This window comes from Drosophila innubila (assembly GCF_004354385.1).
Source record: "Drosophila innubila isolate TH190305 chromosome 2L unlocalized genomic scaffold, UK_Dinn_1.0 4_B_2L, whole genome shotgun sequence".
Lineage (NCBI taxonomy): Eukaryota > Metazoa > Arthropoda > Insecta > Diptera > Drosophilidae > Drosophila > Drosophila innubila.
The window spans coordinates 8,793,167-8,812,954 of record NW_022995372.1 but is presented as its reverse complement, the minus strand read 5'-3'; the positions used below and the strand labels follow the sequence as shown (position 1 = coordinate 8,812,954).

The 19,788-nt window shown below is 31.5% G+C and overlaps 1 protein-coding gene, 1 long non-coding RNA gene and 2 other non-coding genes across 4 annotated transcripts; 2 read left to right on the top strand and 2 right to left on the bottom strand.

Annotated features, from left to right (window-relative positions):
• The first annotated feature begins 1,067 nt into the window (after positions 1 to 1,067).
• Positions 1,068 to 2,708, top strand: LOC117780761 (fibrinogen-like protein 1). Its single transcript, XM_034617406.1, has 2 exons — positions 1,068 to 2,173; positions 2,252 to 2,708. Exons 1-2 carry the CDS (start codon positions 1,131 to 1,133, stop codon positions 2,394 to 2,396), a joined length of 1,188 nt encoding a protein of 395 aa, XP_034473297.1. The 5' UTR covers positions 1,068 to 1,130; the 3' UTR covers positions 2,397 to 2,708.
• Positions 2,709 to 4,882: 2,174 nt separating this feature from the next.
• Positions 4,883 to 4,954, top strand: Trnam-cau. The gene has a single exon. It is a non-coding gene; the product is annotated as a tRNA-Met (tRNA).
• A 104-nt stretch (positions 4,955 to 5,058) lies between these two features.
• Trnam-cau lies at positions 5,059 to 5,130 on the bottom strand. The gene has a single exon. It is a non-coding gene; the product is annotated as a tRNA-Met (tRNA).
• A 12,199-nt stretch (positions 5,131 to 17,329) lies between these two features.
• On the bottom strand, positions 17,330 to 17,741 carry LOC117781160. Its single transcript, XR_004617151.1, has 2 exons — positions 17,607 to 17,741; positions 17,330 to 17,527 (listed from the first exon to the last, which is right to left on the bottom strand). It is a non-coding gene; the product is annotated as an uncharacterized LOC117781160 (long non-coding RNA).
• Between the last annotated feature and the right edge of the window lie 2,047 nt (positions 17,742 to 19,788).

The following is a 19,788-nucleotide window of genomic DNA, read 5'->3' as shown; positions in this document are numbered from 1 at the left end:
ATTCATTTCCAAAATAAACAACAAATAACTCATGCGCAGATTATGTCAGGGGCAACTTATGCGGGAATTATCTAGCCAAGTGGTGCATAAAGGAATTGCCTTCAAAATGATTCTGAGTATATACGGCGTATATACTTACTTCTCACTTTCTTACACTCCACTCAGACTACCATTACTCTTTGACAATTCCAAGGGTTCGCACTGAGATTCAATCTTACTATATGAGCACTGTCACAGTTGGAAACTTAATATTCTCACATTGTCATTGGCAGGGGGTAAGGCTTCGAAATTTCAAATAAAGTATGTGCAGCGATGCTATTTTAATTTTAACATGTTTTCGAGCTTTGTTATCGTTAAATACATTTTGGCTTAATTGTATCTGTGTGCGAAAATTAAATTATTTTTATAAAGTCATTTGATGTTTGTCAATATATTAATTTAAGTAATTACCGCACTTAAGCATTCAAATTGACACCTAAATAGAACAGCGATAAGATATACCCTTCATTGGCACTGCCTATTTTAATGTATTTCAGTGGGTGCTATAATTGTTCTATAATGAAATATTTACTGATTAAAGGAGGTTATTGCGTTTTCATTATAGCGAGCATATTTGAATTTTGATATTCTTCTTCTATATAAAAAAAATTCGATTCCTTTGTTTTTCAGATAAATGGTTTCAGGTAATGCCCAAAATGTTCATTAAAATATAAATACCTTTAAATAATATTAATATTAGCAATAAACAAATTACAAAAATTGAAAGTATTCAATTTATTTAATCAACATATATAGAAGTGATTGCAAATTACACCTTAATTAATTTATTACAAATATTTTAAGTGATCTCTGATAACACTTGACATTTGAGCTAAGTTCTGTGAAAGTGTGCTACAATGTCTTAAGTCTCTCGTTCCGAAGTTTCTTATCTGCGACCAGAGAACAAAAACAACAAAATGAGTATTTATTTATACATATAAATACATATATGTACTTAAATGTTTATTCCAAAAAATGTGTTATTTTCTTGTCTATTAAATAATTGTACATTGCTGAATAGTATTTAGTTCTCTCTCGCGCGATCTGAACATCGGTTGTCGTACATCAGTGAACAAATAAAAAAAAAGAAAATGAAAAGAGCTATATGTGTTTTAATATTCATTGCAATATTTCATTTATTAAATGCTCAGGCTGACTTATTGGAAATATTTCGATTACAGAAAGAGCTTAAGAACTCATATAGTGATCTTGAGAAGTTGCAAGCAAAGTATAAAACTAAATTAAGAGAAGCTATTATGATGCAAAATGAAAATGTAATACAAGATATCAATAGCCATGTTAATGATGAGCTTTTAAAGTGTCGAGAGCAAAACTTGGCCTTCGAAGGGCTAAACAAGATTTATGTAGAACAAATCGCAGATCTACAGAACAAAGTGAATACAGGGAATACCAGTTTGGAGGAAAAAGATCGTCAAGTACGGGAAGGTCTTGAGACTATAACTGTCTACACAACAATTATCAATGACCAAGCTACACAAATAGAACTTTTAAAGGAAGATCTAAAAATTAAATCGCAAATAATCTTCCATATGGAAACCAGAGCAAAGGACATTAACGACAGATTTAAAAATCTTGAAGACCTCACATCAAGTACATCAACCGATATTGAAGAAAACAGCTGCCTTCCATTCGGAGAGTCTACTGATGTGCATTTAATAAAGGTTGATGAAGACGAGCCCTTCCCAGTACCCTGTGAGTCTCGATTATCTGGCCCCGGATGGACTGTTGTCCAACGTAGGATAGATGGAAGCGTCCAATTCAATCGAAATTGGCTGGAATATAAAGAGGGATTTGGTAATTTGAGTGGAGAGTTTTTCATAGGCCTAGAGAAGTTACATCGCATGACGTCTGCAAGGTCACACGAGCTCTATATTTACATGATAGATTTTAACAACGAGAGCAGCTATGCACATTATGATAACATCATTGTTGATGGCGAGAGTGAGCAATATACTCTAAGAGAACTGGGCGATTACACTGGCACCGCTGGTGATTCAATGCGTGATAATGAGCATCAAAAGTTCAGCACCTTAGACAGGGACAATGATGTGAGCGAATTAAACTGTGCACAGACCTGCTTGGGTGGTTGGTGGTACAACAACTGTGGTTTAAGGTTCGTTATCAAATTAAATCTAATCAAAATTAAATTTTAAGGTTCTTATTTACTTATCATCTTTTCTTTTACTTACAGTAATCTAAACGGTCAATACTCTAAGCAGGATGATTATTATGATAGTTCTGAGTATGGCATATATTGGGATGAATGGCATGGACCGGGTTATACGCTGCAGTCGGTGCAAATGCTGATTAGACCAAAAATAAATACAGAAAAATGAAAGCAATAAACATAAATATCAAATATAGATACACATCTTAAATACTTAAAAATGCTCAGAAATAAACTACCATCTTGGGTAAAATAAATGCAACAGCCAATTAAATTACTCTCATATTCATAGACTTTAACGTCATGGCTGACGAGAACAAAATTTTCCCAGAAAAATCATCAACAATATATTGCGTATTAAAATTTTGAAAATGTTTCCCTTGTTTCTTATTATTTTTTATGAAACAAATTGAAATGGCCTCAAGCATTTTGTTGAAGTGCACTTGGATGTTATATTAAAATGTTTGGATCTGTACTGAGATTAACGTATTGGTGATGAAACCATACATTGGTTGAGTTCTATTTGCTTTTTTGGAAATTGGGTTTTTATAAATAATATTTTCCTAAAATAAAGACAAAGCTTTCTGCCACTAACTAAAAGTAAACAAAATATCGCATCAGTTGAACATTTTTAGTTAGATACATATGGAAACCAGATATATTTTTTATTACAGAATTTAGTGAAAAAAATATTGTTCCAGTTATTTTGTGCACTTGCAATTACTTGCCAATAATTTCAGTTCATGGCAATTATACTCGTACATTATTTTGCCGTATATAACCCACAGTAAATTGGAGCAACCCACCAACTAAATACAATATGTTTGTATATCTAGACTTCAACAACATTGTATGTATTTGTAATGTATGTGTGACAAAGTATGTCATGGAAGTTAATGCAGTTAGTTCAGTGGTTGTTCGGTTGCCTGGCACGAAAAAGACATCTAGGTTCAAACAAAAATGATACTGAGTCTGGTTTAGAGTAGGAGCAACTTCAACCAGTAGCCGAAATACTCGTAGTTTGTAATTTCTATGCTAATGAATGGCGTAAAACGGGTCTAACAGATGCCATGGTTGTCCCATGCATGTGAGGAAAGTGTGCGACAGGACAGTAACGATGAATTTTCGACATTTTCAGGCGAGAAAATGCAACCTAGTTGCATCAGAGATTAGTAAAATTAATTGCATGTCGAACTTTCAGTGGCAGACATCGCCAAATAGAAGTCAACAGCTGAGAAGTTGGCCAACTGACTGACCAAGGAGAGATGTGAGCAAAAGGAAAAATACCAAAGCAGCGGCAAAATTCATAGTTAATTTTCAAAATTGAAAGCTTTTACCATCAGTTGACCACAGCCACATCGAGTAGCTTCCTTTGAATATTCTTTTGAGCGAGTAATTAGTAGGAAGGATGTTAATATAATGTTCTGACCACTATTTTTATTACCTTGAGTTGAATAAAATTAAGTGTGTTGATATAATTTCCGTATTATTCACAGATGTGGAGTAACTTTTTGAAAAATATTGTACAAACAATGAATTTTTTTTATATTTTTTTTTTTGTTTATGTCGTGCATTTGCATTTGAATAGTTCTCTAAATTGTGTTGGGAATCTTTCAAGGACTTCAAAATAAAATAAAGTTAACTAACTAACAAATTACTAATTTTTCTTGAGCAACATTTTGTAGATCTTAGTAAGTGCATTCGATGCTAATTAGCTTACACAACTTAATGTAAATATGTGTTGGCGGCGGGCACGTTTTTAAAATAAACAAAACTTAAAAGTAAACCTAGTGGAATTTGTGTCCTCTTCCTTGCTACTTCTAAAGACGTCACTCTGTATGTTAAAAGAATATGAGACTGACATGCTGTCTGAGACAGGAATAAGTTTTACATTTTTCATTTGCGGCCAAGATAATTGGGAACTCTTTTAATTGGCTGCATAATACTGGAAAATTGATAAAAGCAGTTCCAATTTCTTGCCATATTTTCAACTTGTTTTCTCACTGCACTAAAAGACTTTTCACATGCTTCTTTTTTCTTGGCAAACTTTTTTTTCATTCCTTTTATAAATTGTTGTGTATGTACTCTTGTCCATTAATAAAACAAATCCTATTTTGTGGCGAACAATATTAAATTTTATTTACTTGTAGATAGTTATGTATGTTATGTAAGCAAATAAATAAGTACGAACCGACTATGAGAACTCAATTCTATTGATATTAAAGTTTCGAGAGCTGCAATAAAATGTAACCTGATTTTGTAAAGAAAAATACATATTTTAAATTAAATTCACTCTCATAAAAGCACAAATTCCAAATTTATTTATGGACATCTACGCCCTTTACAATTATCCTTCTGCTGCTAATTCGACAGACGCCTTCGGCTTGGTTGCCAAACTTTGTGGCACCTCTTAAATTTTAGTTGCCACTGGGCAAATAAATGCTCATTAAGAGTGTTAAAAAAGTTTTCATTTAGTTGGTTTATACTTGCTTCGGGCATTGTAGATATATTTTAAGCGAAAATATAAATTGAAAATATGTTTACCACATTTAAAGACATTTCAATGTCTTAACTGTCAAGTAGAATTCGGTAATTGACTGGATGAAATGATGGCGGATGGAAATTGTGTAAGTTTTGCCATGGGAAAAATCAAGCAGCAGAGTGGCGCAGTGGAAGCGTGCTGGGCCCATAACCCAGAGGTCCGGGGATCGAAACCTTGCTCTGCTATTATTTAATTTTGCATACATTTTAAATAAAACTTAAGTTTCTTTAAATATTTTGTCCATTCATTCTAATTAACCCACAAATATTGCAAAATTATACAAAAGGAATAGCAGAGCAAGGTTTCGATCCTCGGACCTCTGGGTTATGGGCCCAGCACGCTTCCACTGCGCCACTCTGCTGCTTGAACTATACAATGGAAAAACCTCACAGAATTTCCATCTTTCAATAATCTATTTCTACTTGACAGTTTTTACAATAAAAGGTTTGATAATTTCATTATAAATATATCCTTTGTACATAAATAAAATGCACACTTTAATAAATTTAAATTCAAACTCATCTTACTTCCGTTTATTGTGTATTAAGTTACATCAAAGGTAAATGAATAACGGACTGAAGCAGCACCTTTTGCTGTCTAAATCTAATAATCCAATTTGGTATTGTCAATTTAATAAATCCTTTTATGATGTGTATCGAGATTATTTATGAGAAAAGTTTACGCTCTGTTTGCTCATGCTCAGGCTGCAAGTACTTTTATTTATTTTCACTTTGAGAGCTGTAGAGAAAAGTTATAAGTAAATTGATATTTACCAGGCTTGTAAATCAATTAGATACGAAATATAGCGTTAATCCTTAGTTATTAATACACTTTCGTTTCTCGTAAGAAAGACGATAAATTGATTAAATTACGCATTTCCAGGATTCTTGTTGTCATTTTCCATGGAGGCTTGTGAGATTTAGAGCAAAGTCAGTCAAGTTAATAAAAGAATTTTATTATATTTATAGTCAGCCTGATGCTGAAGAACATTTGGCAACAACAATATTTCTAACTAAGCCTAAGCCTAGATCTGGAAATTATACTAATCAGTCATTAATATGTAAAATTGACATTAAAACCAATAATTTATTTGGGTATTTGCGGATTGACTGAACTTTGCTTAATTTGCTTAACAGTTCATTGCATGCTGGCCGCGGAAAATCAATCAAGTTAATGTCAGTGCTGAAAAATTGCTTTTGGGTTTTGATTAATAACCTTTATAAAATTGGGAAGCAGTCAGATTCTGGAGCACTTCTGGCACTTGTGGTGTTTTTATTGGGTTGAGAAAAAATTTGATTTAATTCTTCTTCTGCTTAAAAGTTTTATGGTTTAGCTTAATCAAATTGAAGAGCAGCTTTAACTTGAATTAGAAATTAAATATGATTATTGCAATGATAAACTAACGTTGACACAAGTCAACATTTTACTTGAAGTGTCTGTCTGCTTTTTTTTTTTTAATCATAATTGAGGAACGCTGGTTGTTTCTTTTCGAATTTAAGTTTTGGGTAACATGAGCTGATGGCCTCAAGGCAACTCTCTGTTATTTTTCAGACACGTCACGACATACGCTGATATTTTGTTTCAAAATCTGAAATTATTGTTAGAAAAAAAATAGAGAACTTATGAGAGCATGCAAACTTGAGTTTCAATTAAGTCATGGGCTCACGTCGTGCAATTGAGTCCCTATATAAAGTAAATGATAGTTTATCTACTGCTTTCCAATATAAACTTAAATTTTTCTCTCCAAATATCAATTAAAAAATCAGCGAAACATAGCTGAGATTACATACCTTTGATCATGACCAAAAAATATTCAGTGCGTAAAAGCTGGTTACCAAAATATTAAAATAGGTTTATAATAATATAGATTGCACTCTGGTTGCCACAAATGAGAAATTTGTAATACACAATTGAAGTCGGAAGTCCAGAAAATAGATACAACGTGACCATTGTTAATTAAAAAAAAAAAAAATAATATGGAAAAACTCATTATAACATATTTAAATTCACGCCAGAGCTGGTAGAAGTTTTTAAAAATTAACAACAATAAATTATACAGAAGCAGTTACAACAATTCATAATGAATTCTGTAAAAGTTTAGAGCTACAAGTACTATAACAATAACTGTGCCATTTCCATGAAGCCGAAGTAAGAGTTTCCATGTAAATTTATGGTCCGCCCTTCACTCACTTGGATGACCCTTTTGAGAGCTGTACGAGTATGTGCGGAAAACTTGTTTATGAAATACCTTGAGGCAAAGTATGAGCATATAAAGGAGCCAAGTTACTAATTTTTTCTTCAATGCTGCTGCTAGGACAACAACATTTCACCCTTGTTTCTTCGCACAAGAGTCTTGAATAGCTCAAAACTTGCACACAGATTTTTGAAATATTAATGCCAATAGCTCGAGGAAATATTTGCGGATTGTGTTCCAGTTGCGATAAAAATCATTTTGAACAAAATTCTTAGTAACCGGTTAACAGTTTTGCAAGCAGTTTCAGAATGGAAAGCAATAATGAATGATTAAAAATTTGGTATAAAATTATACATTTTATATATATTGTGTATTGGTCAAGTAAAATCTTTACGTAAATTTTTTCGCATTATTATTATATCCTGTTTATAAAGTATAATAATTAAAATATTTTAAAGAATTCTATAACAATAATTTGACATGTTTGCATAATTGTATTATGAAATATAATTAATTACAATACAATTCCACTAAGCAATTTCTTTACACACGAAGATTTTTCAATTAATTTCCACAGTCAACAGCTAGACATCGTTTAGTTTTGATTGTTATCCTTGACAATTGAAGGCGTAAAATGCTTAAGGCAAATAATCACCTCATTTGTCAGTCGATGCCAGGAGGTAGAAAATAAATTACGCGAAATTGTACGTTTTTGTTGTTTGTGTGTGTGTGAGTGTGTGTGTGTGAGATGATTTGTTGGTGCACCACATGAAGGAAGTAATTGGCTGCTCAGAAACACACTGTGAATGAAACACAAATGAGATTCGGTTTGGTTTGTTTAGTTTGATGCTTCTTGTTTTTCATTTATTTGATTGTTGCTAACTTCTTGTTTACCTCAGTCACTGTTTTAATTAATTAATTAAAAATTTAGTTTGAAAATTGAAATTATTAGATTTATTCTCTTCTTTATTATAATAAAGGAAAACACTACTATTTAATTTTTTCAATAAACATCGCAAAAAAGACTTCTTTGTAACGATAATCAAAAATTATTTGCGTAAGAGCGAAACAAAACATTTCATAGCCTGCTAGTCTGAACAATATATGACAGCAAAAAGTTAGAGCGCTCTCTGAGATTTCGTGTATAATTGTATCATGTTTGTAACTTGAATGTTTTTTTTCTTCTAAATATTGTTGTAATAAAAATTCTATGTCAACTAAGAGCCCCTTGCCAAACGAATCAAACAGCCCCGACTTGTATTATATAATTTTTACTGTAGAAATTTTAGTATCATTCTCACATTTATAGTAGAAATATATATTTTTAGCAGGATAGAGTTTTTTTTTTAATTTTTTATAATGGACAACAATCTAAATGAAGAACAAGTGGTGCAGTATCTACGTAATAAAATCGAACCAGTATCATATAAAAGTCTGCTATCGGATTTTTGTGATTCCAAGGACGATGAGGAATCTCGCAAGCAAGTGGCAACTCGGCTAAAAGATATTCTTCTTTCATTGATAAACTCGGGCTCAATAATGCATTACAACGAACACTTTTATGCCTCATCGCTTGCAGATGATTTGGAGGGATTTGTTGACCTGAATTCTGAGGGGGACACTCTATCAGACAAAAGCAGCTTATCACTTTCCAGCAGCGATTCGATTGACGAAAATCAACTTCCGAAGTTCGACGATCTGGAAGATATGGACGATTCAAATTCTAAGGAAGAATCGACATCTCAGAAGTTTTGCAACTCAGTTCCTTGCAAGAAGTCTTTTCCTCAAGGAGATGTGCCAAAAGATAAGGGGAAATAAGCAGCTGCGAGAGTATGAATCAATAATAACTGTTATATTTTGCAAATAGGGATAAAGACCAAATATCCGCCTTTAAAAATTGCATAATTTACAATTTATGTATTTTGAAATTAAAGTTAAAATGTTGCAGTGTATTCTTTGTAGAACTTTTCTAGGGACAGTTTTTAATATTTTTACCATGTGGCAAGTAGAAAGAAATATTAAATTTACCAGTTTGATTTCACGTAAAGCTCAGGAATTAATAGGCATATAACAAGTGATCAGGACAACATCACAAGTGGCAGTCGGAACGTGACACATGGTGATGGTTTTTAATTCTTAACATATTTAATTTCGTCTGAGGCACCTTGCAATATGACCCCCCTTAGAAAATAAACAGAATTCCTGCTAAAAAGCTTTTACTGATAAATATTTGAACCACAATTAAAATGTAGGAAATATTTGATTGATTTATTAATTGATTATTAATGTTTAACATTTTTTTACTACTCTTTTTATTCGATTGTGAGAACTTTACCCTTTAAAAGCACTTGGCCTATATATTATTTACTATTTTTTGTTTATGTGTCTCTTAAATTGTGCATTAACTTTTCCGATCATGAGTGCTATAAAATTTTTTCTTTGCGTGCGGCAAGCTACGTTTTATGTATGACAAAAGCGATAATGAAATTAATAATTAAAAGAGAAATTTTTTTCAAAACGTTGTCAACAACATTTAATTGTAATTGTATTTTTTTTAATTGTAATTTTTGTAATACTATAGTATTGAACAGTAGCTATTGATCTGTTGGGGAATTATCTGCTCAATTTTCAAATTTTCAAAAGACCAAGCAGGCTTTGAAATAAACAGGCATTATAACACGATTTACTTTAAAATTGTTTTTAAACAATTCATTTGGGTAAGAAATTCGTAATAGTAAATTTCAACAACTCTGAAAAAAATCTTTTTAATTTTGATGAAATACAAAGTTCGAGAATTAAAAAATAGTCACAGAATAAGTCGTTTTTAACTGTTTTGAAACATACGTAAAAAATTCACTAACATAATAAGATCGTTCAACTAACGTGTTATTGAGTTTTTTGTCTTTTTATATTAAATTTAATTCTAGTTTTAATATTGCAACTAGTTGATGGCAGATTTAGAGAAGTATATAGAAATTGGAGACAGATTAAGAGTATATGTAAGGTCATAATTGCAGGCACCACAGTTGTAAGCTGAAACTGAGATGTCGGTCATTAATAGTTTTAATAGCTTATATTTTTTAATATCTAATACCCATTCATTGGAACCATTAATTAAAATCATGAGATATGAATGCGGATTTCTAGTATCTGTATTGGAAACCGATTTGAACCGAAACAAGTGTCAAATATTAAGAATGATTGTAATCGTAAATCCTCGATGTAACTATTTTCGGCTATGAATTAATTGCGGAAGAACATAAATTGGACTAATTTGGTTTTTATGCTTCTACGTTGATAAGGACGAAATGAACAAATTTTATGAATGAATATCTGCATTGCACAAAGGGAATAACCGAAAAAATGGCGATATTGAAGGCATATTTAACAGCAGCAGTTATGATTACCCCGGGAGATTACGAACATATTAAATTATTAATGTATTTGATAAATCAAACAGGAATCATCACGCCTAGAGGCATGATTTTAGAACTAAGAACAATGATTCTTTTATACACGTGAAATATACGAAACAGGAATTTGCATTGAAATCGGAAACAGGATATGTGCACTTCAAAAGCGAGACTTGTAAGATTTTATTACGTGTTTTTATTAAAATGCAAAAAAAACCAGATCTCCAATTATCCTATTATTCCAAGCAATAATTCATTCTATATATAAATGACGCAGTAGCATTGGAATTTCTCACAGCAAACAAACTAGCTGCAAGGATGTAGGATTTATATTTAGTTAATTTGCTTGTTTAAATATATGATGTTTCAATTATGCTAATAAGGCAAGCGAATGGCATCGGAATATCGAACAATTACAAATATTACAATTCGCTAATTGGTAGTTTTAATGACTGTAACGGGCAATCTCAACAACTAAAGTAAACAATACTAAAATTAAATGAATATTGACCATTCTTTATATTAAGAGTAGCTTTTACAATGGAATTTTTCACGGAATTAAACCGAGTTATGTCAAAACAAGAAATCTTCTTTATTATAATTGATGATGTGGTATATCTGCAATAAATCATTGTCAAAGCTACCAAGGCATCTAAATAAAAAATCGAAAAGGAAATGCCATGCAGTTACATACTTTAAAGCAAGTATTATATATGGTATACAAGTATATATATATAGTTTGCTTACATTTCTATTGTCTCTACTTCCATACCCGACTACATGTTGGCTGCTCCGCTCGAACTTCAATTTAATCACTGTCGATGCAGTTTTGCTCCTTGTCTGGCATTTCAATTGCATGCGACATTTGATGTTATGTTACGAGATTCAGAATGCCCCTACACATTAAATTTTATATTCCGCAGGAAGTGGATAAATGCATCGTAAGTTTTGATTGTTATGAAGAGTTTGCCGGTTTACATTTGGCCAAGTTAATCAAATGCACATTAAACAGGAAGTTGATAAAAAAGACTATCTTGTACAAATGCTGTTTCAGTACTGTCAGAATACCATTACATTTTTAGGAAAACTGCGAAACATAAATGGTGTATTTAATTCAACATTATTTAATTTACTTAAAATTTTGGAAATATTTCGTCATACAGTTAAAAATGCTTCACTGGAAAATTTATCTTGCTAAAACAATATTTAAAGCTTAAAAATATGTAAGTCAATATAAACAGGTACTTTTATGGAATCTAAAAAAATTTTACTAGCTGGTCAAATTGTAAAACTAAAACGCAAAAAGTACCGGTTAAAAATGACTATAGCAAAAAAAGCACTATCGCAAGAGCTCAGTCACATACTATGGAGACAGACAGGATTCTTGGCAGGGCGCTAAAAGCGGCTATAAAATAGGCAAAAGAGAGAAAATTGGTAAAAGTAGACGGCAATGGCAAACTGGAGCAAAGCTTGTCTTTATCTGTGCTTGCGAGAGTCAATCGTGGGGAAAAAAGAGAATACAAATGGACAGAGTTCTGGAATTGGTGCGATGTCAGCAAGCTAGGCTCGGTTCTAGCCGCGGCTGCTGACATTCATTTTTGGAATCCGCATCGTAATTGACATTTGATTAACGCATTGCGCAGCAGTCCACTCAACTCAACTCAACAGTTGATAACAGCTCAAAGAGCAACGTAATTCACGTCAGCGACACGGAGACATACAGAATTTGAGACAAATTGAAAGCGTAATTTAAGGTGAAATGTTTGGCAAGAACATACTCATCTTGAATACATGATGTTCATATTTCATAACCACAGACATGCATGCGGTATAAAGTCTCTGATCTCCGATGCGGATAAGAATAAATAAAAACAGCCAGTTGTCAGTTATTGAAGTTGTATTAGATTAAAATATGTATTTCCTTAGATTAGCATTAATAATTAAGGCCGGTTTTTCAATGTCTCCTTAAATTTTATAAAATAGATTAATTATAATTTGACATTAATTTCTATACATTTAACGTCAAAATATCTGTTGTATAGTTATCAAACAGTTATCAAATAGTTATCTTAAATAGACATTGAAAAACCGGACCTAAATCTAACTAACTACAGTCTTGAGTTAATGTTTTTGGTCTTTAAAGCTTTTGTCTTGTTTACAGAACTTGAGTTGATTTAATATTAACATTTCATTTGCATTTTCAGTGAATATACATTCTCCCATTGTATTTTTTTTTATTGCAAAATGGATACTAAGGAGAACTCAACTATCCATAAAAATTACCACATTGTTCTGTTGCCACGTTTTGCTTTGTTATTGTAATTCATGTTTTTGTAACTTATATAAAAAATAGGTTACAGGCTTGTAAATTCTTTATAAAATTTCGTTATTTATGTAAGGAAGCCATTTGTTTAAGGATATCTTAACAATTGTGTACCAATTTTTAAGAAAATGAAAAAAATTAACAAAAGGAGACTTGTAAAACAATTAATCTTGGTGCACCACGTGTTGTTTTTCAAAAGTTTTTTAATTCTCTTTATGAGACGCACGATTATAAGTCTTTCATAGAATGTGCACATGACGAAATTGCTAAATAGAAAAATTAAGTTTTTTTTTTTAATTGTATATACTAGAGAGTTGCACACAATATTTTTAAAGTCGACATCACTTTTTGTGTTTGCTTTGACAGCAAACCTATATGCTCTAATATTTTGTTTTAAAATAGAACAAACACAACAGAAGAAAAAGATATTTAATTAAACAAAAACTATTTTAAATTTGTTGGTTAACTTTATAAAGTGTATCATAGGCTTAACATGTTCTCTGAATGAAACCGAGATTTTTTAAGAGTCCTGAAAACTTTATACTGCCTCGTCCATGTTTATATTTGTTTTGTGGTCTTAGCGTTTTCTTCTGAATTTATGTGCCACACTTGTTACACATACGACGTGTAGGACGTGTCCACAGTCTAAGACAAATCGATTGCTGTTGCAGCACTTCCTCTTTCGCTACACATACAAGGAACTCAGAATAATTTATTGATCACTTTGTTACACCCGCTGTTCGAGTGGTGCGAAAAAAAGGCAGGGATGCACTTAGCTGATACAAAAGAAAACTTAAAAAATTATATACATATATTCCTTCCAGCTAAAAAAAAAAAAAAATATTTAGTACTAGGGTAACTAAAATTAAACTATTCAATCGTTAATATTAATAATAATAAAAGCTTTAATGTTTTACCCATTTTTGCAGAGCTTGCTCAACCAACAAGGAGCAAATATGCTAATTTTATAACAAACCCCTAAGTCTGTCAGCTTTTCGGTCTTCTGTTTACTTTTATCACTGCCATTTATTTGTATATCTAGCAAAGCATACTTTTCTCAACTGATTATGATATTTTGATTAGAAAAAGGCTCACAGATGTTACATGGCTAAGCTTATCCTTTTTGAGAATTTGAATTGTGCTTGTCATGTTAAAATTGACTCTGACAAATTGTGCAACTAACAAAATATCTTCCCTTAATGATGACCATATTTCTCTTTTTAAGTGGAGACGCACAGACGTGCTCAAAGTTGACAATTTGTGATGTTTGTATTGATTTGAAATAATTTATTTATTTCTATTTCATTGTTGTCAAATTCTTATTGATTTTATATTTATGTAAAGATGTACTTGAATAAAATTGTTATTAACATATGTAGTATATTCACTATATATACACTTCTGATTTATATGTACTATTTTTATGGCACCTGCTTTAAATTAACGATTTTGAGCAATAATGAACATTGACATAAAGTTGGGGTCGGCATGATTCAGCCCAGGGGACAAGAAAATAGGGTTTGTTATGTTATTTTAATTATCGAACATATATTATATGATTTACACTAAGAAAAAAATCATATATATTGCATATAAAACGTTGTTTTTAAAGTTGAAATTAACTCAATTAAAGCTTGAGTAATGGCATACACTCTTATAGTAATTACATGTAATATAGTGTAAGCCTGTTGCGTAACTATAGGTCTGTTGTAATGATTCTAGTTATATGTGGTGCTTACCTTGAGTTCACTGTGCAACTGCAATCTGTTCATTCCTCTAGCTATGAGCTTAGCTCACACAATTTACCGGAAAAGAGGCAACGTTTAACAATTGTCTAAGCACTCTGGGCAAAAATACAGGGAGAGCTCGACATGCCAACTAAAAGAGCTTGCAATGGCAACAGCGTGATGCCCCGTGTGTTTACAATCAGGCCGAAACAATGGACATCACTTGGTATCGTCTGTTAAATGACTTTTGTCAGAATATAATTTTCAAGCACAGCTTGTGGGTCTTTCCTGACAGGCGGCAGACAGTAAGATAGGCTCAGGTAACCACATGAAGTGACTGTGGTCACGGCCTGTTTCCATCGTCAGTTATACCCATACCACGTATTTCTTTTTATTCGTCTTACAAAGGGACGAGTACTGTGTACGAGTAAATAGCAAGAAGACGAATCGTTTGTACTCATAACAATCATTCAACCTGTCGGACATTTATCTGACATTCTATTTGAAAACGGCTTTGATGTTTACGTCAGATTCTAAAGTCATGCTCTGTCTTGCAAGCAAAAATTACTAATAAGTGATAGTTTCATTATTATAAAGTAGCAAAACATTTTTAAGAAAAACTAAATTTTCATTTTATAATTCGGTTAATCAAATTAAATTTGTTGTATCATTATTTATAAGAAATTTTATATAACAAATACTTGTTAAAATAATTTTCCTTTAAATTATTTTCACCCCTTATTGTAGCGGTATTTTTCTTGGAGTACTTGTAGAACTTGTAATTCACTGAAACACACATGTTGAGAAATAATTTTCGTTTAAATATAAATAAGCTCACAATGAGAAATAGCGATAAATAAATCCCACCAATTATACAACAGCAAACGCTCAACAGAATGGCAATGAATTGCCGACATCTATTTCCAACACTATCAACAATAAATAACAACTGTTGAACACCATCATTCAATTTCACATTGTGGTAAAAAGTATGAAAGAGCAAAGAGAAATTACCCTTGAATATATCACAGAAATGTTGTTCAGTGTCTTTTCTATTTCTAGTTACATCACGACATCAGGATATTAAATACATATATGGCATACAATAATATTTACTATAAAGCAATTAAATAAATTAATTAACTGAATGGAGCATAAATTGTTAATGGAGATGCCAGAAAAAAGTGCACCAAAGCAGATTATTAAATTTTGGTGGCTGGTTAGACACTCAAGTCAAGGATACACTGCTTTAAGTTGATTTTGGTTGAGGTGTGAATGAAATTATTTAAAAATTAAATTCCGTTAGTTTATATATACTCGTTATCAAAAAATTTTTATTCTAACATTTATATGTTGAGTTTTCTCATATTTTAAAATATTCAAAGCATTTACTCGTGCATTGCTTTAAATGGCCTTAAGCATTGGCTTTAAGTGCATTTGGGTGCACCATAAAAGTGCTAGGCTACAGTTTGAGGGAATGATAATTTTAATATTTATCTTTGAAAAACTGTTGATAGAGTCTGCCTAAGCGGTTTTAAATTTAGATAGCATTAAACACGATTTCTGAAAGACCAGAAAGAAGGTACACCTAAATATTTTGTATTGTAGGCCCAAAAAAGTTCCCAATGAGATTTTTGGTTGTACTTGAAAAGTTTAAGCGCCTTAAAAAAATAAACTTTGATCAGCCACAAATCATATGACACAGTTTACAATTTTAAATAAAAGTTTATGATTTAAGTGTAGTAAGCTCCGCTGGATGCAACCTCATTGGCATTGAGAGACAACATTTTAAATTAGACGGGTTTTCAAAAGCATTTCAATTTGATCTCTTATTTTTTTTTGACAATTTTAATTAGTATATATCCTATACAACCTCTGAATTGCTAGTAATTTTTACGCCTTGTCTGACCAAAGTTATTAATAAAGTTATTATTTCAATACAATCATTTAATAGAAATAATAAAAATAAAGAATCATCAAGCAAAGTTTAAAGAAACATGTTGCATTATCTGAACTGAAAATGCAGTCAATTTGAGAACGACCGCATCTTGAGGTCGCCAGCTACTCAAAGTAGCAGGCAAGACACTCGAAAGGAATGCATAAAGACAAATTACAGAAAAGATAAGTCAAAGATAACCGCAGCAAAGGACATGAAGGACAGACAGCCGACTGAGTCTGTGTGCATTATACTGACGTGTCATGGAAAGAAAAACGCTGGAAACGAAAAATTAACCATGAAGAAGATTTAACAGCCGAGCCTCAACATTGCTAGCCCAATAGAAAGATGCGGTCTCAATAGGAATCAGTGTTGTACAGTTGTACAGTGGATTCTAACATCTACATATTTTAAAATACTCATTTGGCAATTGATTAATAAAGAGCTCAGAGCCCCTACGGAGTTTCTCACTACAGAATGCTTGTTCTTATGAGGCAATCCTTTAGAATATTTATGATATTTAAATATGTTTAATTTTATTTAATAAGCACAGTCTTTGAAATTTTCAGTAAAATTTAATTATTGTTTTAAATTTTCCCAAAAGGTTTATTAACAGCAATATATCATTACCAAAAAATTTAAATAATTAATTTGATGTAGAATATAGTATTCCCATTGCAGTCAAAGTGCTGTTGATTAAAAAAATAATCTTAGTAATACCTATATTTTAAGCTATCATTTGAAGTTTTTTCAAAGCCAAAAAAAGCATTTTGATGTTTCTTATTTATTCATATTTACTATGAAAAGTAAAATTCAAAAATTTACAAAGCGCAGTTTGACTTAAAATCTACCCTCATAGCAGTAGGGACATGTCGGAGCTGTCATGTCAAGAGTGGCCTGGGGAATATTTAAGTAATTTTGATTTTATATGCACAGCTCGGGAAAGAAAGTAATTATTGGACGCTTCTGGCGTTATGAATTCGAAAATTTTTTATGCATTCTGTCATAGATTTATAGCTTCATTTAAGATAGAACTATGCATCTTATCGTTTTAAAGTACACATGTTTTTGAGTACTTTAAGCATTTTAGGGAGCAACACTGCTCGGCACGAGTGCATTTTAAGCCATTGCCACCACAGAGCTCCATAAGCTGCTGTCGCTGAGGCTAAAATCAATGAAACAAAAAATTCAATATTTATGATAAACATTCAAATATAGGTCAAAGTTTTCTGATTTAATCAAACCTCAGTTAAATTCTTCGAAAGTGGCACTACTTGAGTGTGTCTCTTAAGCGCGTATGATGGATTCCATGGCATTGCCTCGGAGTTAACTCCAATTACAGAAAGCTGGATTAACAGGCCAAGTACAACAAACAGAATATTTAAAATCAATTTCATGTTTAATCTGGTAACTGCGAATTCTGAACTGACTTCAATTCGTATTTGTCCCCCAATTTATAGATATTAAAAATGACAAAGAAACAGTATTTATTTAAGACCGCAAAACATGTTTTTTAAAAACACATGTGGTGACGCATTAAATGTGACTCTTTTGGCCGAGTTATCAATAAATCAGTTTTCTTTGCTAAAGCTTTATATAGCTGCAATTAGTAATGACAAAAATTGTCGTAAAATAAAGACTTTTTTTTATCAAGGTCTGTGTTTTTTGTCCGGGCGTCATCTGTTTTGACTAGTCTTAAAGTAAAACATGTTGCAAGCCAAATGCTTACAGAGTAACATATCCTGAATTTCTATAACAGAAATCTGTTATCGTCCAAAAATTTTCCTTCGCTCAAAAGTTCTGTAAATAAAGTGTACAGCAAAATCTTTATGCTTACGTTTTAATGCAGTACAGACTGTGAATGTGCGCTTTGAAAAATGAAATTACGTAAATATCCTTAAGCTTACAACATTTATATCTACTCTTTAACCAAAATCGATTATGAAGTGATTTTTTTTTTTCAAATATACTTTGAACTACATTTTTTTTTTACGAATACTTCTATATTGCAATTTTTATAGGACTTAATTATGCAAGTTTAGATTATAAGTATGTAATAAACTGTGTTCGATTCCCTGCCATGTTATTGTAACGGTGGTTTTTAATTGCTGAGGAATGATATTCTAATTATATTGTGAATCCTTGCACGCCTAGTAAAAGAGAATTTACATATTTAAAGTCATTAGGTAAACAATATTAAAGCCAAATGCTGCGCGGTGTTTATTAATTTTTGTCACAAGGTTTCTGCTAAAACTGTAAAAATACGTATATTATTTAATAAAACAAGTTTATTTTAATTTATTATTTATAGGTTTAAAAATTGGCTGGTGTCGTAAATATTGATAAAATAAATAATGTTTCGCTTAACAAATTACTAAAAGCATTGGGATTTTTAATTATTCACACTGTCGCTCAAAATGTCAAAAATGTCACTGCTGTCTGTGACTTAATTATGAGTCCTGTTACAAATAATACATACATATTTAATAATATTTAGATATATTTTTTATTTTAAACATTTACTTTCATATGTACATACTTATATTGTTATAAATATTATGAATAACTTTATCAGATTGAGGTAGTAAATCTTGTGGTTGTTAAGGTTATCTGCAAAGATTTAATGATTGCTATCAAACAAAGTTTATGACAAACCATTGAATTGAAGTGATGTCCGCTCACAAGGGTCCTCCCTTTATTGATGGTGTGTCTGATGAGTAGCAAGTGGCCTCAAAGGGATAATAAATTTTGGCAAACACTTGTGATATTCGCCTGATTATCTTTCAGGGTGTGATTTTTGCATGACACGTGGCGTATGAGTAATACGCTTCGATTAACCCTAAGATGAAGCTTTAAATCATAAAATGGACACGATTTTTTGCAACCAATAACCAAATTCACATAATTCAACTATTTAAATATGTTAAGTATTTTTGCATCGTGCGGGCAATAGTACCCTAACAGAAATAATATTGCAAATTTAAATTAAAGCCAATTAACATGCTTTGTTCAATAAACTTATGATTGAAAATAATTTTGTTTCTGAATTATAAATGTGCATAAAAAAAATTCAAATGAATTTCAAATGTAGCAAATGTATTTATTTACAAAACTTCGTAAAATCAGTAGAAATAGTAATTATGTTACACTCTGCTAGGTGGCAAAAATTCGCACAAGCGCGGCACGTGATATAGAATCTTTGAGGTAATCAAACAATTTTCAATGATGCATTTAATTAATAAATTGATTTGCATTGCTTCTTTAATTGATGTGCAAAATACAATGTTTATTTAGGGCAAATGTATTGGTAGAATAGTTTCATGTCGATGTACTTATTCAGTGAGTATGAACATAATTACAGAATTTAATGCAGGGAACGGGAAATAATTAATTAAAAAAAGAGTGTGCAAAGCAAAACGTAAAATT

Coding starts and splice junctions, on each gene's coding strand:
- LOC117780761 (XM_034617406.1), top strand. CDS start 1,131: ATGAAAAGAGCTATATGTGTTTTAATATTCATTGCAATATTTCATTTA. Junction 2,174..2,251: donor TACAACAACTGTGGTTTAAG/GTTCGTTATCAA, acceptor TTTTACTTACAG/TAATCTAAACGGTCAATACT.